Source organism: Stenella coeruleoalba (genome assembly GCF_951394435.1).
Source record: "Stenella coeruleoalba genome assembly, chromosome: 11".
NCBI lineage: Eukaryota > Metazoa > Chordata > Mammalia > Artiodactyla > Delphinidae > Stenella > Stenella coeruleoalba.
In genome coordinates, this window is record NC_137157.1 from 58903198 (window position 1) to 58924669 (window position 21472).

The 21472-nt window shown below is 45.8% G+C and overlaps 3 protein-coding genes across 6 annotated transcripts in view; 2 read left to right on the forward strand and 1 right to left on the reverse strand.

The window, feature by feature from the left end:
* The first annotated feature begins 373 nt into the window (after positions 1-373).
* DNAJC14 (DnaJ heat shock protein family (Hsp40) member C14) lies at positions 374-8336 on the forward strand. 2 transcript variants are annotated; one of them, XM_079936926.1, is made up of 7 exons: positions 375-1312; positions 1759-3224; positions 5935-6041; positions 6249-6368; positions 6721-6881; positions 6985-7087; positions 7297-8336. In XM_079936926.1, the coding sequence occupies exons 2-7, from the start codon at positions 1815-1817 to the stop codon at positions 7505-7507; spliced, it is 2112 nt and encodes a 703-aa protein (XP_079793052.1). In that variant the 5' UTR covers positions 375-1312; positions 1759-1814; the 3' UTR covers positions 7508-8336. The 2 variants fall into 2 exon arrangements, with proteins under 2 accessions (XP_079793053.1, XP_079793052.1); XM_079936927.1 differs by lacking the exon at positions 6985-7087 and having other exon boundaries at positions 374-1312; positions 7297-7486.
* Positions 8337-8486: 150 nt separating this feature from the next.
* On the reverse strand, positions 8487-11127 carry ORMDL2 (ORMDL sphingolipid biosynthesis regulator 2). Of its 3 annotated transcripts, XM_079936929.1 has the most exons (5): positions 10992-11078; positions 10542-10747; positions 9904-10078; positions 9583-9734; positions 8487-8974 (listed from the first exon to the last, which is right to left on the reverse strand). In XM_079936929.1, the coding sequence occupies exons 3-5, from the start codon at positions 10075-10077 to the stop codon at positions 8839-8841; spliced, it is 462 nt and encodes a 153-aa protein (XP_079793055.1). In that variant the 5' UTR covers position 10078; positions 10542-10747; positions 10992-11078; the 3' UTR covers positions 8487-8838. The 3 variants fall into 3 exon arrangements, with proteins under 3 accessions (XP_079793055.1, XP_079793056.1, XP_079793054.1); XM_079936930.1 differs by lacking the exon at positions 10542-10747 and having other exon boundaries at positions 10992-11127; XM_079936928.1 differs by having other exon boundaries at positions 9904-10747.
* Positions 11128-11383: 256 nt separating this feature from the next.
* The window catches only part of SARNP (SAP domain containing ribonucleoprotein), a 52504-nt gene continuing 42415 nt past the window's right edge, over positions 11384-21472 (forward strand). Inside the window, exon 1 of the mRNA XM_079938335.1 lies at positions 11384-11459. Within this exon, the coding sequence (XP_079794461.1) occupies positions 11424-11459 (36 nt within the window). The 5' untranslated portion in view covers positions 11384-11423. The remainder of the gene's footprint in view (positions 11460-21472) is intronic.

Genomic DNA, 21472 nt, shown 5'->3' on the forward strand with positions numbered 1-21472 from the left:
CTCCCTGTGTGTGGGGGGACCCAGTTTGCCTACGGCTCTAGGCTGGGATCAGAGACCCCCTTCCATAGCAGGGAACGGTGTTGGGGGAGCCACAAGAGGTTTGGGGAAAGGTCTCTGAATACTTAGGCGCTGACTCAACAACGAGAAGCTTTCAAAACCCCTACTGGTGTCCCAGCGCCCCCCTACTCCGGCTTGGTTTCTTCCACTTCCCAGAGAATTGGAGTATTGTCTTCTGGAGAACTTGGTGGTCGGGATCGGGGACCCCGGGAAGGTGCTCTTACTGGTCTGGGGGCGCCGACGAGGGGTTCATGGGTAGAAAAACTTGCGGAGCAAAGACGGGGTCTGGAAGGGGGACTAACGGAGAGGCGTGTGCAGAGGAGGGGACCGACAGAGAGGGTACCCAAGCCGGCTCTGAGTGGGGGCGGGGGCGCTTGTCAACGTCGACTGAACAGCTTGGTATGCAAACGAGATGCAAAGCAGCATGCAGATGAGTGCAGTGTTTTTTGGCACTCCGCTCGGGTCCTAAGCCCAGTGGAGCCACGCTCTCAGTCCTCCGGTCCCGCTTCGTGACGGGGACTGAGAGCTGCACCCAGAGGCGCGGATCCGGGCCGTGGGAGCTGCAGTTATACGGGGCAGTTCGCCAGCTGGGTCAGGCGCGGTGGCGGGGGGTGGGGAGCGAGGGTTGGTGGGAAGAAAGGGGCAGCGTAGGAGGGCCAGGGCGGGGCCAGGCCCGGGGCGTCCTCCCCTCCGCTCCACCCCCGCATGATACAAAAGGGCCTCTGTCCTCATTACAGCAAGGGATCAGTGCGGTGGCTCCCCTACGCTCCCTGGTTTTGACTGCAAGGGAAAAAGACTGGCTCGGTGGCTTTCCTCTATCTCCCGGTCTCGGCACAAGCCCAAGAATACAGCCAGAGGAACTTGAGACTCTGCCCCGAGTCCGCAGGCACTGCTGCAGCGCCCACTTGCTTCGCTTCCTGTGGCGCAACCTTCGGGGATCCCACTTCAGCACGCGGAGGGCGGCAGCAGAGAGCCCTTTAAGGGGCGGGGCCAGTGCTTCCTCAGGACCGCCCCCACTGGTTCGACTCCGCGCTTGCAGCACTGGCTCGCGCCTCCGCCAACCGCTTTTACTTTTCCTTCCCGTGTCTTCCCCGGTGACCCCGGAGGTGGAAGTAGCCCCAGGTCGGCGGCCGTGGCGGGGACGGAAGGCGGAAGCAGAGAGTGAACGGGAGGCGGAGCCGGGGGAGCTGCTCTCGTAGCTCCCCCTGGCCCTCGGCCCAGCTGCTCGAGGGGGAGGAGTTACCGCCGCTCTTCTGTACGTTACCTTGGTCCCCTCTACCCAGCCCGAGGGTTCACGGTTTTCTCTGTCAGGGGCAACCACAAGCTCCGCCCCCAGATTTTCCTTAAAGACCGCACGGTCCCCACCCTTTTCTGGCAGTCTGCGGCCCCCTTTCCGGTCGTCTTTCCTTTTTTCCCGAGAGTGACCCCAGGACCACACCCTTTGTGGTACCTCTTTTTTCCCCTGATTCAGCATTATAGCTTTCTGGGGAAAGAAAAAAATAAGGGGATTTGGAGGAGGGGGGAGGGAGCAGGGTTGTCGTTAATGTAGTATTGGCTTTATTGCTGGGGTAGTGAATGCCCAAAAGAACTCGGGAAAACAAGGGAGGTGGGTCCGTTAAATATATCTCCCCAATTTAAGATTATGTAACCTCTCTCTTGATCCTATCCTTGATCATCCCCACCTTGATACCTTTGTTACAGGCATCAGAACTTACCATGATGGCTGTGACCTAAAATCCTCAGGAAGCCCTGGGGTCATGGCCCAGAAGCACCCCGGAGAAGGAGGGTTGTGTGGAGCCCACCACAGTGGTGGTGCCTCCCTCAGGACTTTAGGACCCTCTGTGGACCCTGAAATACTTTCATTCTCAGGACTCAGGGACTCAGCTGGGCCTGCTCCTAATGGTACCCGCTGCCTCACAGAGCACTCTAGTCCTAAGTACACACAGCCCCCAAATCCAGCCCACTGGTCAGATCCAAGCCATGGCCCTCCAAGGGGTCCAGGACCCCCTAGGGATGGAGAGGACCCTGATCAGAGTGAGGCATCTTCAGAAGAGTCAGGAGTGGACCAGGAACTCTCAAGAGAGAATGAGGCTGGCTACCAGGAAGATGGGAACCCTTCTTTCCTTTCCATTCCACCTGCTTGTAACTGCCAGGGAACCCCTGGAATCCCTGAAGGGCCTTACTCTGAGGGAGGAGACAGCTCTTCTAGCAACTTTTGCCACCATTGTACCTCTCCAGCTTTGGGGGAAGATGAAGAGTTGGAAGAGGAATATGATGAGGAGGAACCTCTTAAGTTTCCCAGTGATTTTTCACGTGTGCCCAGTGGAAAGAAACCTGCACCCCGGAGACAACGGCACCGCGTTCCAGCCAAGGAGGATACTCGGGAGGGTGGACGCAGAGATCCCAGATCCCCTGGTCGACATCGGCTGGGTCGGAAACGGAGTCAGGCAGATAAGCGCAGAGGACTGGGATTGTGGGGAGCAGAGGAACTGTGTCAGCTTGGACAGGCAGGCTTCTGGTGGCTGATCGAACTGCTGGTATTAGTGGGGGAGTACGTGGAAACTTGTGGCCATCTCATCTATGCATGCCGGCAGCTGAAAGGCAGTGATCTGGACCTTTTTTGGGTCTGGGTTGGAGTCTGGGCAGGGCGGCTGGGGGGCAGGGCCCAGGTGATGTTCCAGTTTCTGAGCCAAGGGTTTTGCTATGGGGCAGGGCTGTTCACCCGTTTTCTTAGGCTACTGGGTGCTTTGCTGCTTCTGGCTCTGGCCCTTTTGTTGGGCTGTCTACAGTTGGGCTGGCGGTTTCTGGTAGGACTGAGTGACCGGTTAGGTTGGAGGGGTAAAGCCACCTGGCTCTTCTCTTGGCTAGCTTCTCCCACCTGGCAGCGGTGCCTGATTCTGCTGAGAGAGAGCAGGCCGTGGCAGCAGCTGGTAAGAATAGTTCAGTGGGGTTGGCTGGAGTTGCCTTGGGTCAAGCAGAGGACCAGTAGGCAGGGGAATGCACCTGTAGCTAGTGGTCGCTACTGCCAGCCTGAAGAGGAAGTGGCTCGACTGTTGACCATGGCTGGGGTTCCTGAGGATGAGCTAAACCCTTTTCATGTGCTGGGGGTTGAAGCCACGGCATCAGATGTTGAACTGAAGAAGGCCTATAGGCAGCTGGCAGTGATGGTGAGTACCCTTCCCCTCTGTTTCCAGTTCTTTGTTCCCATATTTTATTTTCTATTACAATTTTTGGGAGAGTGGAATAAAGGGAAGGCAGAGTAGAAAGTCAACTTGAAGACGAAGAGCATCTTTAATTCTTAGGAAAGAGTCATAAAGACTTTCCCCCCCTTTACTATGGGATCTGACTTTCCCTTAAAGTTTTTTGTCATGAGATTCTTTTTCTTAATGAAAATCAACGAACCTGGTGTATTAGACAGTGTTGGACTCACTCATCTGGAATAACCAGGTGAAATCCTGAGTAGGGTGGAGAAGAGACCTAGTCAGAAAGCCTGGCAGTTCTTCTCTCCTAAACAAATGAGGGTTTTTTGAATACAGGGAAATCCAACTGTCTGTCGCAGTGAGGCAAGTGTGGACTAGTGTGGGAACGTTCAGGGAGTACATGTGAGTGATTATTCCAGGACCAGGTGAGAGAAGACAGCTGTTTCAAGACCAACAACCCAGAGTGGGAAAGGAAAGGAGAATGGGACATAAATCTTGGAGAGGCATGTACATACATTTTCAGGTCATACATGAAAATATGGTTGCTTTTACTGGTAAGCGGGTATAGGTGGGAGTTGTGACGTATCATGCTCAAGGGAAATGGTTTAATACAAGCATGCAATCAAATTGCTTTTAGAAGTAGCTATTCAGGGACTTCCCTGGTGGCGCAGTGGTTGGGAATCTGCCTGCCGGTACAGGGGACAAGGGTTCGAGCCCTGGTCTGGGAGGATCCCACATGCCATGGAGCGACTGGGCCCGTAAGCCACAGCTACTGAGCCTGCGCGTCTGGAGCCTGTGCTCCGCAACAGGAGAGGCCACGATAGTGAGAGGCCCGCGCACCGCGATGAAGAGTGGCCCCCGCTTGCCACAACTAGGGAAAGCCCTTGCATAGAAATGAAGACCCAACACAGCAAAAATAAATAAATTAATTAATAAACTCCTACCCCCAACATCTTAAAAAAACAAAAAAAAAAAAAAGAAAAGAAGTAGCTATTCAGATGCTATTTTTAGATATGCCATTTCTATACAAGTAAAGCTATTATGAATGTAAGTAGTGTGTGTAAATTGCATTGGAGGCCTATTTGAGTGTATGGAACTTGACTGGTAAAATATCACAGTGTGTAAATTATCTCAATGGTTGCATGACACTAAAGGGGAATGGGCAACCAAAGTTTCCATTAACCGTTCAAGGCACAATAAAGTACCAGGCCTGTAACTTACCAGAGGACTAAATTATCAATAGTTTGGTGGGAAATGTATGCCCCTTAGTGGATGGCCTGGGATATTCTGAGAGTGGGGAACAGTGTTCACACTCAAATTGTTACTAATGGTAGAGTTCTTTTCTCACCTTTATGTCTTTTAGCAGACATCCTCTCTTGGGGAGTATCATTCAAAAATTCTCATTTTCAACTTACTTTTTTGAAATAGAGCTGTAGTAAAGTTCCCTGATCCTCAGTAGACCTGCTCTACTATCCAAAGTTCTCCCTCTTGTTCTGGGCCACAGTATCCGTGGGCTTCTTTTTTTGGCCGTGCCACATGGCATGTGGCATCTTAGTTCCCCGACCAGCGATTGAACCCGTGCCCCTTGCATTGAAAACGCAGAGTCTTAACCACTGGACCACCAGGCGAGTCCCTGTGGGCTTCTTTTATACAACCTCTCACTGCCTTTAATAGGCCCTAAATTGACCATTACCCACATTCTATAAGTTTGGGAATGTGAGAGATTTAATAGCATTCTGTTTATTTGGCCTCAGTCAAGAGACTAGCTTTATCTCTGTTTTTGGTGTATGTGGATGGGAACAATCAGGAAGCTGTAGAAAGTGAGGATATTATCTGCTTTGGAGAAAAGGCTGAAAAGTGGATAAAAAGCCTGTGAGGATCGTGGTATGTTATCAATATTTCACTCCTGGGACAGAAAGGCAAACTACTGTAGGAAGTTTTGAGTATATATGAGAATTTCCTAGTTAGAAAATAGAGTTTGAGTATGTTGGAACTCTTAACTTTATGACTGACAGTAAAGTTAAAAGATGAGGGTTTAGTACGTGTGTGCCAGGTAGTCACACACATACTAAACCAACCATCCCTGCTTGCCTGGGACTGAAAGGTTTCCTGAGACATGAAATTTCAGTGCTAAAACTGGGACAATCCCAGGCACACTGGGACGGCAGATCGCCATAGTGCCAGATTCTGTGCCATATGCTTCATGTGTTTTCTCATTTAATACTCCCAACAATCCATGATAGATAAAATATTCTACGTCATACAGCTAATAAGTGACAGAGGTGGGACTTAAACCCAGATCTGTCTGCAGAGCCACAGCAATTAACCATTAAGCTATACTGACTCTTCAAAAAGATGGTGAAGGAGAACGCTTTTTTTTTTTTTTTTTTTTTTTGCGTTACGCGGGCCTCTCACTGTTGTGGCCTCTCCCGTTGCGGAGCACAGGCTCCGGATGCACAGGCTCAGTGGCCATGGCGCATGGGACTAGCCACTCCGCGGCATGTGGGATCTTCCCGGACCGGGTCATGAACCCATGTCCCCTGCATTGGCAGGCGGACTCTCAACCACTGCGCCACCAGGGAAGACCCCGAAGGAGAACCCTTTGATATGAGGTTATTTTGACCCAAAATGGGGAGAGGGTTGGAATGGATATGTGATGAAATCTGTGTTTTGGTAGGTTCATCCTGACAAAAATAATCATCCTCGGGCTGAGGAGGCCTTCAAGGTTTTGCGGGCAGCTTGGGACATTGTCAGCAACCCTGAAAGACGGAAGGAATATGAGATGTAAGTTGGAGCTAGGAAATTGTCAGGTGGGGTAAATGAATAATCTTCAATAGCAGAGATCATTGGACTTGTGGATGGAGGCTCTCTGAGGCAGAGAGAACTGAGGTGGCTTGTCTAGCTGGCCAGGGGCCTCAAGAAGCCAATAGATCTGTCTCCCTTTGTCCCTCACTCAATACTCTCTGACTTACAAAGCCTTTTTTCTCTCAGGAAGCGAATGGCAGAGAATGAGCTGAGCCGGTCAGTGAATGAGTTTCTGTCCAAGCTGCAGGACGACCTCAAAGAAGCAATGAATACTATGATGTGCAGCCGATGCCAGGGAAAGCATAGGTATGACTTAAATAGGACAGGAGTGGGACAGCCACAGTTTAGGGATTGGGTAGCTAAAAACCTTCCTTGTATTGTCAGTAGTTGTGGGATCCAGATGGTAAGTAACAAGACCCTGAGGTTTCTACTTTTGCTATATTGTTAAGAGACTGAGGATTTGAATTAGCAAGAAGAAAAGATAATAGTTCTAGCTTTAAGATAGAAGGTTGAGGGCAGGGTGTACATAGGCATTTGTAACAACTGAGTCAGTAACCATATTTGTCAGTAATGATGAGATGTCAGTAATGGAGACTACAGCAATGCTCTAGGTAAGCTTGATAGATTATTAAGGAACTGCCCTTTTGTTGGATTGCAGGAGGTTTGAAATGGATCGGGAACCTAAGAGTGCCAGATACTGTGCTGAGTGTAATAGACTGCATCCTGCTGAGGAAGGAGACTTTTGGGCAGAGTCAAGCATGTTGGGCCTCAAGATCACCTACTTTGCGCTGATGGATGGAAAGGTGTATGACATCACAGGTATACTTCTGTCCTCTGGAAGTATGGGCTCATATATCCAGCCCATCTGTGATATCACAGCCAAAACTGTGATATTTTTGCTAATTATCTCTCATGCTTGCAGAGTGGGCTGGATGCCAGCGTGTGGGAATCTCCCCAGATACCCACAGAGTCCCCTATCACATCTCATTTGGTTCACGGATGCCAGGCACCAGTGGGCGGCAGAGGTCGGTGGTATTACTCTCAATAATCTATCCACTATTCTAGTTCTGAACATGGTTTCATGACATGCTGTTTAGGACATGTAGGTGTCTCACCCTATAAGGAGTTTGGGAACTGACTCGGTATATCTTTAAAATAGGTATAAATAGGTAACATAGGTAACCATTTGACTCCAGTATCTCTTGCTTCATCATGTCTTCTGTTTTCCTGTCAGAGCTACCCCAGATGCCCCTCCTGCTGACCTTCAGGATTTCTTGAGCCGGATCTTTCAAGTACCCCCAGGCCAGATGTCCAACGGGAACTTCTTTGCAGCTCCTCAGCCGGGCCCTGGGGCCACTGCAGCCTCCAAGCCCAACAGCACAGTACCCAAGGGAGAAGCCAAACCGAAGCGGCGGAAGAAAGTGAGGAGGCCTTTCCAACGTTGACACCCCCCCTCTTTCCTCAAATCAATGTCAGGGAGTCAAAAGGGCTGTGTACAGCACAGGATGGAGTTTGATTTGTTTATTTTTAAATATTTAAAAAAGGGAAAATTTTAAGCTCAAATTGTTCACTCAGTACTTATAGGAAGCCCTGGAACCACTCTCCCTCCTCCACCAGCACCCAGGAACTGAATCTTGTCTTCTGACAATACCAAAGAAATAGGGGGTGGCTAGAACAAAGAACCTAGGGCCTGGACCTGGGCTGGACGATATCTCCCATAGTAGTGTGGGAACTGGGTAATTCCCTGGGATCTGTATGCCTTTGTCTTGTCTTTTGCTTCTACAGCAGATGACACTTTCCCCCCTCTTTTTAAACGTGTCTGTATTATTTCTTGACCCATTTCAGGAGGGAGCCCCCTCCTTTGCCCCAATATACTAGTAAAATGACAGAACGAGAAAGCATGTAACCCTAATTATAGGAGATACATAGAGTTCAGAGAGTGGGAACTCTCACCTTGTGGGTAATCACCCAACTTCGTGCTTATTGCTGCAGGGATGGCCAAAACTAATAATTTTTAAAAAATAGAATCACGCTCTCTGCCCTTGGGTGAGGGGGAAGGATAGAGGGGCTCCCGGCAGCCCCCTTATGATCCAAGGGTTTGTATTTTTTTAAGTTTGTTCATATTTGTATGTATATATCTATTTAAAGCCAGGGGATTATCTTTCTATAAATACATAACTGGCAACCTGTATCTTCCCTCTCTTCTTTGCCCATATAGCTGGAGCCCTTTTTTTTTCATTTGAGAATCTTTTCCCTCCTAAGTGTTAGCTGAGAGTGAAGGGCACCTCCTACTGGACCAAGGGAGAGGGGACAAAAAAACCTTAGAGAAATTTTGTAGTTCTGTAAGTCATTATTGCATCTTTCTTCCCCAGCCTTATGAATACATCTCCCTACCCTTCCTGCTGACCACACTGTAGCCATATCTGAAAATACTTATCTTTATTATAAGGAAAATACACAGTAAAACAGAGCTGGATGGAAGGTGGTGGGAGTGGATGATATGGAAAAACTTAATCAACCAAAAAGCTGCCCCAACATGGCTTCCTGCTGTGGAGAGTGATTTGCCCCTTACCTCACTTGTCTTTCCTCAGTCAAAGAAACCTGCTCCTAGCAGGGCTGGGCCCAGGGAACCCCATTTTCCAATGAAAATTTGGGAAAGTTGAGTTTCCACTGGGAGTTTGGGAAACATAGTTCTCAGGCTTTCAAGATATAGAAGACAGTATAGAAAAAGGAGGGATGTTACAGCCCTTTGTTCCAACGTCCCCAGTCCCATCCCTCAGTATTTATTGATGCCAAAGAGACGGACCCCATGGAATTGGGGCAGCTTGGGCAGCAGTACGCTCAGCAGTGAGGCTGTGTTGATGAGGAAATGAGCAGCATCATACTTGGTGTAGAAGCTGGCCAGGAGGTAGCTGGGGAGAGAAGAAATAGGTTGAATGAAGTTGGCCTTCCCTATCCATATTCAGGCCTTTCCAGCAACTTTCTCTTCAATTTTAAATGACCAGTTTTACTGCATGCAGTCCTAGGATATCTGAAAATATTCCAGCTATATTAACAGCATTTACTTTGGGGTTGGGGAGATAATCGGATAGCACCTTTAACTGGAGATTTATAAATTAGTTTTTTTTTTTTATTGTTAATGACAGGTGGCAAATGACAGCTGAAGCAGTTTCAGCCTGCATGACTGTTAGAATCCTTTCTGCTTCCACTTCTCAGTTAGTTCTTACAGATTCACATCAGTTCTGCCTTTATTTATTCACTTCTTTTGGAAGTGTAAAATAATTTCTTTTACTTGGTGTTTTGTCTTTTCTCAGTCCCATCTCCATTCCCCTACCACCAAGGAGGCAGCAAGTAATGCTTGATTACTGTCTTCTACTTTTTACTGTTCTCTCTAGATTTAGACCTAGTATATCATATCTTCACAGGGTCTAAGTGAGTAGAAGTCTGCTTTTTTAAAGATTCCCTGTGGACCTTTGTACCTGGCTTTTGAAGGATCTCCCGTATCTCCCCCTGGACTCACAGTACAATGGGAGAGATGCTGAGGAATTTTCGGGAAGAGGTAAATTGGAGCCCATAGTCCATCTGTTCCCAGTGTGTCAGTAGCCGAGCCTTTCCTTGGTCAGGGGTCTCAAAGGGTGTCCCTTTCACCGTATGTAGGAAGACATACATAGCCTGGGAGGAGGGAAGTGGGTAGTGTGAGGGGGGCAGAAAGCAGTCCTTCAGCCCAAGAAGTATGCTAAGATCCCAAAAGGAAGACAAACCCCCAAATAATTGGTGATTTTATTTTGTTTTTGGTTGGGAAAAGCCTGGGGTGGGTAAAAGGTCATGGTTTAGTGCTCACCAAGTTATGGATGACGTTGGTCAGGGTCCAGACAACAGGAATGCTGAAGAAGGGGATGCTGAGTAGGACCACATGCAGCAGTCCTACCAAGATGATGTAGGCCAGCCAGATGCCCCGGCTATTCATCACTCGAGTGTTGGGGTTCACTTCGCTGTGTGCCACCCCGACATTCATCCTACCACAGCGGGGGATCAGGCAGGAGTCCAGCTTAATTTCTTCTCAACCCCTCTTTGAGTTTGTTCTTCGAAGTTGTACCCTGAATAGCCCAAATCCCCCGGACTCTATTGGGAATGAGAGAACTTCCCCATCATGCACAAAGGAAAAACTGAAGCCTTGGGGGAAAAAAACTTAGAAGGCAAGAAGAGTCCTCTCTACATCTTAGAGACATATTACAGTAATCTTTCTTCTGATCCTTACACTTCAACTGTAACTTGAAGGAGTAAGCATAGGCTTGGCGCGCTTCAAGGAGCAAGGGAAACAGATGTATGTCATTTTACCTTCCTGAAGAAGTTAATAAGGAACCATGAAGACATTAGGTACACCCAAAATTCCAGAAGAGGGTCATGGGAAACAATCAAGGAACCACTAAGGAAGGTTGAGGGGATAAAGCTACCTTTTCTAATCTATTCTAACCCCACCTTTTCCTCTGGGGCTTGCCCCTCCTGTGTCATCTCCTTGGCATGTAAGCAGGCAGCATCCTAATTCTTCCTCTCAAGCGTGGGGTGCTCCAAGAATGTGAACTAGGAAGGGACGTGAGCTGAGCGTCTCGAGAGATGGAGCCCTAGTCCCGACTCCGGGGCGGCTCTGATCGTCGGAACTTGGCCGTTTTAAAATCGTGCTCGCCCTAAAGTTGATGACGCCTGGTTAGGAAGCAGCTCTGGCCCGCCCTCTACCTAAAATTCCCTAAACCCTAGTGCTGAATCCGCCCCTTGCTCCCCCAGGTTCCCTCTCTCCTTCGTCGGCTCCCCTCAGGGCTGTCGTCTTCGCCCCTCTCTCGGTCTGTCGTTCGCCGCCGCTCCACCCCGCACCCCAGTTTCACGTCCCACCATTTTTCCTTAGTACCGCTTCCCAGTCTCCCGTAACCCTACCTGCCAGCTTCGGAAGCCCGTTCAGCTTGGGGCGCGGCGCGACGCTTGCTTCTACACCTGCGGTCTCCAGGAAGCAGCAGCCCCGGCCCATCTGCGCTCTCCCTATTGGTGAAGCGGAGTCAGCGTCGCCACCACCCATTGGCTGGCGGTCTGCCACCGGGACTCACAATTGGTCACCATTTGCGTCCTTCGGAAGGTGCCGAACCCGCCCTTCTCCAGGTCCCAGCTTTTGAGAGAGGTGGGGAAAGCCGCCTGAAGGAGTGAGGGCGACTCCAGCTATTGACTAATAGAAAGAGTTGATGGTAGGAGGCGGGAGTAAAAGCCACAGCGATTGGCCGGCCGTGGCTGTCGGCGCCGAGGCGGGAGCTCCCGGAGGCGGAGGCGGAGGCGGAGGCAGCGGGTGGGGGCCTGGCGGAGTGAAGGGGTAACAAGATGGCGACTGAAATGGTGGAGCTCCATAAACTGAAGGTACCGTGAAGGTGGGGAGGGCCGGGTCGGACTTTTACGGAGACTGAATTCTGCCGGCTGGTTTGCGCCTTTTCCTTGCAGGCTCTTCCACTTCGTTTTCCGGCTCCCGCCGTAGTTCTGTTCTTTTGTGCCTCCCTTCTTCCCCACTACGCCTTCCCTAATTTCCATTTCTCCTCACGGTTTTACTGTATCTTTACTTGTTATTCGGCTCCTTCCTCCACTGTGGTGTCCACCACTTCCCCATCGGGTTGTGTAAGTGCCTTCAACCTGTTCTGCTCTCTTTTCCTTTCTCGTCAGACAGCATTACGTCAGTGGTCCCCTCCTCTTGGACCCGTGCCGGGCCCAGGACCCCTTTTTCTTCCCTGGGTTAATGCTTTCCAGTCTCTTGTCCAAAGCTGAGATTCACGGTAGCAGATGATGGCAGCTTCGTGTATTTCTGTCTGTCTAGGTCTCAAACTTGATCCAGAAAATGCTTCCCCTCCCTTTTTTTAGGTGGGGTGACGCCCCCGGGACAAACTTGGAAACCTGAGGAGAGCCCTCCGAAGATGGGCCTCCCCTTAGAGGCCTGAGGTTTAGGAGACCTTAAGAGGTAGTGAAGGCACAGATACCCCAGATTGAAAAGTTTTTCGAGTTCTCTCAACGCTCCGCCAGCCTTCCCCCAACCCTGCCCTCCACCACCCAAGAGACAAGTCACTCAGGGCTGTAATATTTTGGGAAAACGTTTCCAAGGTTAGGGTTACCTCTGTCCCATTTCCTATCGCGGACGGACCCTGCATCTCTTGGTCTCACCACTGGGTGACACTCAATCACAGAAGCCGGTTTAAGTTGTGTCTTGGGAATCTTAATAAGTGTTTCGTGTTTAGGTTATTATCTTCCTGGAAGAAAAGAGTAGTTTCTTTTAGGATGAATTAAGAGGGTATCTCGATTAGTTGTACATTTGTGGTTTCACAAGTAGTTTTCCCATCACATGTTTCGGTCATGTTTTGGTCACATCCCGGGAACCTTTGACAAACCAGGCTGAAAACTGATCCTTTAAAGTTTGATGAGCTTAAAAAAAAAAAAAAAAGTATAAGGAGAGTAAGGGCAGAGAGAGATACTTGTAATCACTTATTAGTTGACACGAATTAGACTTTCTGTGAAAGTTGCTAGGTTTCTTGCTATTGGATTCTAAGCTGTACTAGTGGGGTTTTGTGTTATCCTGGAGTTACTGTTAACTTGGTGGTGCTGAAATGTGTAGATTGTATCAGTGGTCTACTAATAAAATGACAGGTAGAAAAAGTTGAGCAACTACCTCCATTGTGTGTATGCTTACTTGTATAAATTATGTACTATTATAGTGTTATGTATGTTATAAAATATACACAGAAAAGGAATTTTTGAATGAATGGGATAAAAAGGAAATATGAATAGAAGGTCTAATACTTTCTTCCTATTAGTTCCAAAATTTTATTTATTTATTTATTGCTGCATTGGGCCTTCGTTGCTTCGTGGGGGCTTTCTCTAGTTGTGGCGAGCGGGAGCTACTCTTCGTTGTAGTGCGCGGGCTTCTCATTGCGATGGCTTTTCTTGTTGTGTAGCATGGGCTCTAGGCGCGCAAGCTTCAGTAGTTGCAGCACATGGGTTCAGTAGTTGTGGCACACGTGGGCTCAGTAGTTGTGGCGCACAGGCTTAGTTGCTCTGTGGCATGTGGGATCTTCCCGGACCAGGGATCAAACCCGTGTCCCCTGCACTGGCAGGCGGACTCTCAACTGCTGTGTCACCAAGGAGGTCCCCTTATTAGTTCCATTTTTGAAACCCCTAGAGTAAGTCACCAGCCTTATGAGTTGCCTTTATGGATTTTATGTTGGTTTATGGAGTTCCACCTTACGTAAAACTCTGTATTTGTCAGTTCTATATTAAATTTGATTTTGGGGCTTCCCTGGTGGCGCAGTGGTTAAGAATCCGCCTGCCAATGCAGGGGACACGGGTTCGAACCCTGGCCTGGGGAGATCCCACGTGCCGCGGAGCAACTAAGCCCGTTCGTCATAACTGCTGAGCCTGCGCTCTAGAGCCTGCGTGCCACAACTGCTGAAGCCCTCACGCCTAGAGCCCATGCTCCGCAATAAGAGAAGCCACTGCAATGAGAAGCCTGCACACCGCAGTGAAGAGTAGCCCCCGCTCACCGCAACCAGAGAAAGCCCGCGCACAGCAACGAAGACCCAACGCAGCCAAAAATAAAAATAAATAAAATAAAAATGTATTTAAAAAAGAAAATCTGCCTGCCAGTGCAGGGGACATGGGTTCGATCCCTGGTCCGGGAAGATCCCACATGCTGCGGAGCCACTAAGCCCATGTGCCACAACTACTGAGCCTGCGCTCTAGAGCCCGCAAGCCAGAACTACTGAGCCTGTGTGCTACAACTACTGAGGCCCGCGTGCCTAGAGCCCGTGCTCCGCAACAAGAGAAGCCACCACAATGAGAAGCCTGGTCACCGCAACAAAGAGTAGCCCCCGCCCGCTGCAACCAGTGAAAGCCCTTACGCAGCAACGAAGACCCAACGCAGCCAAAAATAAAAACTAATTAATTAATCTTAAAAAAGGAAAGAAAAGAAAAGGTGTATTTAAAAAAAAGAAAAAATTTTGATTTTGATTGGATAATGTTCTCTGACCTGATTTCAGGTAGTCTTAGAGAACATGAGGCAGTCCTGACAGCCTAAAAAGGGTTCATCCTTTTAATCATATTTGCTTGTCTTTGCTTTTTCTCTAGAGCACTTCTTAACCTTTTGGAGGTCCCAGATATCTTTGAAACTCTGATGAAAGATATGGACCCTTTCCCAGAAAAAGGCATGTACACATACTTTGCATGCGATTTGAGGGGCTTTATCAAATTACCTGTAGCCCTGAGGAGTCCCTGGACCTCTGGTTAAGAACCCATGCCTTTGATTCTGACTTCCAGGACGGTTAATGTTTGGTTCCACTGTTGCTCTTGATGGTGTGATCCTGACTTTTGGGTTGACCTAGGGTTTATCTCTTTTTAAAAAAAAAAAAACCTTTCCATTTTTATAAAGGGAATTTGGGGCTTTAGCATGGGGTCTCAGAGAAAAGGAACAGGCTTTGAAGTAGGAAGGAAAAATATTATCTATCTGAATTGATATGTAAATCCACATCAACTGCAAATTTCTGAAGATTTTGTAGAAATGGAATCATTCCAACACAGTTGGAAAGAGAGACTGAATTGTGGGTGAAAATGCTCTGAACTGTAATAGTACCAGATTTCCAGTCTGTGTGAGAAAAGGGACTACAGAGGAGAGAACAAGAAGGGTGTACTAGTTTCAGAGTGCTGCGAACAGTGAAACATTGTAATATTGAAGCATATAGTGCATATATGTTGGTGTTTGAAGATAGTTTGGAAAGGAAAGTAGGTGAACTGTGCGACTGGAGGTATATTGGAGTGATACTGAAAAGGACTTCTAAGTTGTGTAAGGTGTTCGGTTTTTGTCATGTAGGCAGAAAGTGGGGAACCTTTGGAGATTGGAAAGGAGAGCTGATGTGATCAGTTTGTGTTTTTTGTTTTGTTTTGTTTTGTTTTTTTCTTTGCTGCATGGCTTGTGGGATCCTAGTTCCTCCACCAGGGATCAAACCCCGGGCCCTCGGCAGTGAAAGTGTGGAGTCCTAACCACTGGACTTATAGGGAATTCCCAGTTTGTGTTCTTTTGGCAGTAAGAAGGATGGGGTTTGGAGAGGAAGAAATGTCACCGGCTAGATTTTTATTACAGTAGTCACTCCCCTGCTTAAAACCCTTTAGTTATATGCCTACCAATCTCTCCAGCTTAGTTTCTCACATTCCAGCTACAGTGGCTTTATTTCATTTCTCAGAATGGCTATTCATTAATTGCTAACATTTACGTAGCATTTACTATGTGGTAAACACTGGTCAAATCTGTTTGTATACATTAATTGATTTAATTCTCATGATAATCCTAAGGCAGTAAGGTAAATGCCTGTGTTGTCCCCATTTAAAACTGAGGAAAAACGGAAGCTCAGAGAGGTTGGATAACTTGCCCTAGGTTGCGCAGGTAATAAGTGGTGGCTCAAATCCAGGCAGTCTGTCTCCAGAATTCCTGTCCTTAATCACTGTGCACAACTGCCTTTCTTTACCTTAGTGCTCAGAACATTTACACATGCTTTTGGCTGCAGTGCCCTTGCCACCCCCATCCCCCATACCTTTGTCTAATTAACTGTTAGTTGCCCTTCAGATATCAGTCAAACATCATTTAACCAAGGAACCCTTAGGTAGGATGGGTTCCATCTATCCACACACAAGGTCAGACCACTTTTTAAACGCTTTTATAGGACATTGTACTTCTTTTTTTTAAAATCAGTTGAACATTATGTATATGATCATTGATTGCCTTGTTTCCCTACTAGATTGTAAGCTCCATGTGAGAAGAACTCTTTCCGTTTTGCTTATGATTATTTTCCTGTATCTAAGATAATGCTTGACACACAGTGGATACTCAGTAACTATTTGTCAAGTGAATAAACTTACTAAGACCTGAAATAAGGTAGTGGCTTTTAGAGTAGGAATGAATTTGAAAGAAATTTGGAATATAGAATTACAAGCATTTATAGATCAGTTAGATGTGGGAGGAATGAAAGATGACGCCAAGTAGTGATACCTTTAGTCTAAGTTGGGAGGAGGAGGAGAAGCCAGTTTTTTGTAGGAGAGAAGATAAGTTCAGTTTTGGGTGTAAATGTCTTTGAGATATTCACTTGGAGATATCTAGTAGTCATTTGGAAATGTGGGTCTCCTGCTTAAGAGCTGAGAGTTGTCTCCAAAGAAGACATACAGATGGCCAAGAGGCACGTGAAAAGCTGCTCAACATCACTAATTATTAGAGAAATGCAAATCAAAACTACAATGAGGTATCACCTCACATCAGTTAGAATGGGCATCATCAGAAAATCTACAAACAACAAATGCTGGAGAGGGTGTGAAGGGAACCCCCTTACACTGTTGGTGGGAATGTAAATTGATACAGCCACTATGGAGAACAGTATGGACGTTCCTTAAAAAACTAAAAATAGAATTACCATATGACCCAGCAATCCCACTACTGGGCCTATACCCAGAGAAAACCATAATTCAAAAAGACACATGCACCCCAATGTTCATTGCAGCGCTGTTTACAATAGCCAGGTCATGGAAGCAGCCTAAATGCCTATCAACAGATGAATGGATAAAAAAGATGTGGTACATATATACAGTGGAATGTTACTCAGCCATCAAAAGGAACGAAATTGGGTCATTTGTAGAGATGTGGATGGACCTAGAGACTGTCATACAGAGTGAAGTAAGTCAGAAAGAGAAAAAGAAATATATATTAATGCATATATGTGGAATCTAGAAAAATGGTACAGATGAACCAGTTTGCAAGGCAGAAATAGAGACACAGATGTAGAGAACAAACGTTTGAACACCAAAGGGGGAAGCGGAGGTGGGCGTGATAGTGGTGGGATGAATTGGGAGATTGGGATTGACATATATACACTAATATGTATAAAATAGATAACTAATAAGAACCTGCTGTATAAAAAATAATAAATAAAATTATTTTTTTAAAAAGAGCTGAGTGCTGATAATAAAAATTTGGGACTTATTCAGAAATATTTATGAATTGCCTACCATGTGCCAGCTACCATAGGCACTGGATATACAGCAGTGAACAAAGCAAAAAAAGAAAGACAAAATTCTTACTTTCATGGAGCCTATATATATATATATATATATATATATGTATATAAATATATATGTGTGTATATATAAATACGTGTGTGTGTATATATATTTGGAGCTTATATTAGGGGAAAGTACAATAAATAAGTAAAATTTATAGTATGTCTAATAGTGATTTGTAGAGAAAAATAGGAAGAGGGAGTACAGTGGGAAGAGAAGGGTACTATAATTTTAAATAGGATGACTAGGGGGAAGGCCTCATTGAAAAGGTGGTGTTTAAGCAAAGACTTGAAGGATGTGAAAGAGTGAGCCTTGTGCAAAGTATTATAAGAGGACCTTAGAGGTGATCATTAGGACTCTGGCTTTTACCCTTAATGAGATAGGAAACCAATGGAGGATTTTTGAATAGAGGAATGACATGTTCTGACTTCAACTGTCAAAGATCACTCTACCTTGTTGAGAATAAACTATAGTGAGGTTCAAGGGCTGAAGAGTTTTTACAATGATCTGTACGAAAGAAAGACAAGAGGGATTAGATTCTGGATATATATATATATTTTTTTTTTTTTTTGATTCTGGATATATTTTGAAGGTAGAGCTGACAGGATTTGCCAATAATTGGATTCTGGGAAGTGAAAAAGCCTTTGGTACAAGTGAAAGGATGAGAAGGCCAAAGTCTCCTTAGTGAATGTCTTAATGAATATCTGTATTTACAGGGTTGGGTGGAAGAAGAGCTAGCAAAGAGGCTGAGGAGGTGAGGTAAGAGGAAAATGGTAAGAGAGATAGAGTGTGCACATGAAAGCAGTCCTTCATCTTGGTATTTAAAATTGGGCTTGGGACTTCCCTGGTGGCACAGTGGATAAGGCTCTGCGCTTCCAATGCAGGGAGCCTGGGTTCGATCCCTGGTCAGGGAACTGGGTCCCACTTGTATGCTGCAACTAAGAGTTCGCCTGCCGCAACTAAGGAGCCCGCCTGCTGCAACTAAGACCTGGTGCAACCAAAATAAGTAAATAATAAATAGTTTTTAAAAAAACCATAAAATTGGGCTTAAATCAGAGAGATCTGAGCTGGCATATTGGCTCCACTATTTTCTAGCTGGGTGATTTTTTTAGCAAATTATTGAGTCTCTTTGAGCTTCAATTTCTTAATTTATGAAATGCAGTCATAATACCAACCACATAGATGTTTTGAGAATTAAATGAGGAAATGATGTCCAAAGAACTTAGCCTTTTGCCTGGCATGTATTAATACTTGAAACTTGAGTTCCTATCATATGAAACGTTTAAATGGTGTAAAATACCTCTGTCTTCAAAGGTTTACAAACTAGATTGAGAGTTAACAGATGAAAATGATTTGAATCAAAATTCAAGATTAGTAAATTAGAAATCACAGGGTGATGAATGATTGATGTCAAATGTATTACGTAGTCAGTTGATCAGTCCTTTCTCTGCTGTTTGGATAGGTAGCATGAAAAATGCCTTATTAATACTGAGAAATGGGATTTTTAGATTGATATTGAAAATTTAATTTTTGAATAGGTAATTCATGCTCAACCTCATAATATTAAAGGTATAAAAGGGTGCGTGGTAAAAAGTTTCCCTCCTACATGTGTCCTCAACAAACTTCTTCGCAGATTCAACTAGTGTTAACTTACCTGTTTCTTGTCCAGGCATCTTGTGTATACACATTTGAGTGGTGTGTGTGCGCATGTTATTTTTTACATTAATGTTAGTATCATATATACAATGTTCTGTAACTTGGCGTTTTTAAGTAGCCTTATTGAGATACAATTCACATACCATACAATTCACTCAGTATACCTTGCTTTTTAAATATTGAGTTGGCCAAAATGTTCCTTCGGTTTTTAAGTAAAAATAAAAGACATATTTTTCATTTTCACCAAGAACTTTATTAAACAATGTATTCACCGTTTTGTTCCACTACCTTCTGCCATTTTTCAGTCAAGTTCATAATTCCATCTTCCCAAAACTTTTTTTTTTTTTTTTTTTTGCGGTACGCGGGCCTCTCACTGTTGTGGCTTCTCCTGTTGTGGAGCACAGGCTCTGGTCGCGCAGGCTCAGAGGCCATGGCTCACGGGCCTAGCTGCTCCGTGGCATGTGGGATCTTCCCGGACCAGGGCACAAACCTGTGTCCCCTGCATCGGCAGGCGGACTCTCAACCACTGTGCCACCAGGGGAGCCCTTCCCAAAACTTTTTATCTTTTTGAGCAAAGAACTGTTCCAGGTGCCTTTTACAGTCTTCCAGGGAATTGAAATTTTTTCCATTAAGAGATTTTGTAAAGACCAAAATAAATAAAAATCTGAAGGTGCAATGTCTGCTGAATATAGTGGATGAATCAGAACTTCCCAGCCAAGCTGTAACAGTTTTTGCGTGGTCATCAAAGAAACATGTGGTCTTGCATTATCCTGATGGAAGATTATGCGATTTCTATTGACTAATTCTGGACGCTTTTCGTCGAGTGCTGCTTTCAGTTCAGAAGCAGTACTTGTTGGAATTAATCGTTTGGTTTTCCAGAAGGAGCTCATAATAGAGGACACCCTTCCAATCTCACCATATACACACCATCACCTTCTTTGGATGAAGACCAGCCTTTGGTGTGGTTTGGTAGTGGTTCATTTCGCTTGCCCCACAATCTCTTCCGTTCTACATTATTGTACAGTATCCACTTTTCATTGCGCGTCACAATTTGTTTAAAAACGAAACATTTACGTTTAATTAGAAAATCAGAAATAAGGTCAAGAGGTTTTTTCCTGCTTAAGTTATGTGGAACCCAAACATCGAAGCGATTAACATAACCAAGCTGGTGCAAATGTTTTTCAGCTCTTGATTTTGATATTTTGAGTATGCCGGCTATCTCCTGCATGGTATAATGTTGATTGTTCTCAATTAATGTCTTGATTTGATCACTATCAACTTCATCTGGTCTGCCCGACCGAGGAGCATCGTCCAGCAAGAAATCTCCAGCACGGAACTTTGCAAACCACTTTTGACACGTTCGATCAGTCACAGCACCTTTTCCATACACGGCATAAATCTTTCTTTGCGTTTCAGTTGCGCTTTTACCTTTCTTAAAATAATAAAGCATAATATGCCGAAAATGTTCCTTTTTTTCTTCCATCTTCAATGGCTACACAAAAATTCACCAGTTTTGATGTTTCCTTTTAAATGTACACTGATATGACAGCTGTCACAATACAGTCTAACCAAATTGTTTCTAATGAAGTTAAAGACAACTAAGCACTACTAGAGTCATCTTATGGAAGAAAACTGAACGAACTTTTTGGCCAACCCAGTATGTTGTTTTAAAACATTTTGAAGTCAAATGCATATAAAAATGGGTAAGATTTGGGCTTCCCTGGTGGTACAGTGGTTGGGAGATTGCCTGCCAATGCAGGGGACACAGGTTCAAGCCCTGGTCTGGGAAGATCCCACATGCTATGGAACAACTAAGTCAGTGTGCCACAATTACTGAGCCTGTGCTCTAGAGCCTGCGAGTCACAACTACTGAGCCCACATGCCACAACTACTGAAGCCTGTGCACCTAGAGACCATACTCTGCAGGAAGAGAAGCCACCGCAATGAGAAGCCAGTGCACCGAAACGAAGAGCAGCTCCCACTCGCCACGACTAGAGAAAGCCCGTGCGTGCAGCAGTGAGACCCAGTGCAGGCAAAAATAAATAAAATGAATAAATTTATTTTAAAAAGTGGGTAAGATTTGATATTATAAGTTATTTATTTATTTATTTGATTGTGCCGGGTCTAGTTGCGGCTCAAGGGCTTCTCAGGCATAGTGGCATGCGACCTGTTAGTTGCAGGATGCATGTGGGATCTAGTTCCCTGACCAGGGATCAAACCTGGGCCCCCTGCCTTACGAGCACGGAGTCTTAACCACTGTGCCACCAGGGAAGTCCCTATAAATTCTTATTTGAGGCTTTAAAAGTGTTTTGTTCTACTAATGTAATTGTGCCCAAATGAAATGTGTGAAATGACTTCATTTTCAGCTATTTTGTTTTTACTCATCTATTTCCCTTTTGAAATAATGTCCCAGTATAGGAGCAGAACCCATAATATAATAATAAAGTAATACAACAGTGTGTAAAAACTACATGTAACATTCTCATTTGACCAGAGAAGGGGACGTGGAGGTGCTGAGAAGACTGCTGAATGAGCCAGGGACCTGAGGTTAGGGACTGGGAGCCAGTGGGGGACTGAGATTTCAGTTACCAACAGCAATAGCAAGGTCAGTGGTCAACAGTGGTGGATGCTATCCAAGCTAA

Bases quoted from the DNA above. Each gene is read 5' to 3' on its own strand.
- DNAJC14 (XM_079936926.1), top strand. From the start codon at position 1,815: ATGGCCCAGAAGCACCCCGGAGAAGGAGGGTTGTGTGGAGCCCACCAC. The intron at 3,225-5,934 runs GTGAGTACCCTT...GTGTTTTGGTAG, and splicing joins ATAGGCAGCTGGCAGTGATG to GTTCATCCTGACAAAAATAA. The intron at 6,042-6,248 runs GTAAGTTGGAGC...TTTTTCTCTCAG, and splicing joins AGACGGAAGGAATATGAGAT to GAAGCGAATGGCAGAGAATG.
- ORMDL2 (XM_079936930.1), bottom strand. From the start codon at position 10,077: ATGAATGTCGGGGTGGCACACAGCGAAGTGAACCCCAACACTCGAGTG. The intron at 9,735-9,903 runs GTGAGCACTAAA...CCCTCCTCCCAG, and splicing joins CCAACGTCATCCATAACTTG to GCTATGTATGTCTTCCTACA. The intron at 8,975-9,582 runs GTGAGTCCAGGG...TTCTCTCCCCAG, and splicing joins AGCATCTCTCCCATTGTACT to CTACCTCCTGGCCAGCTTCT.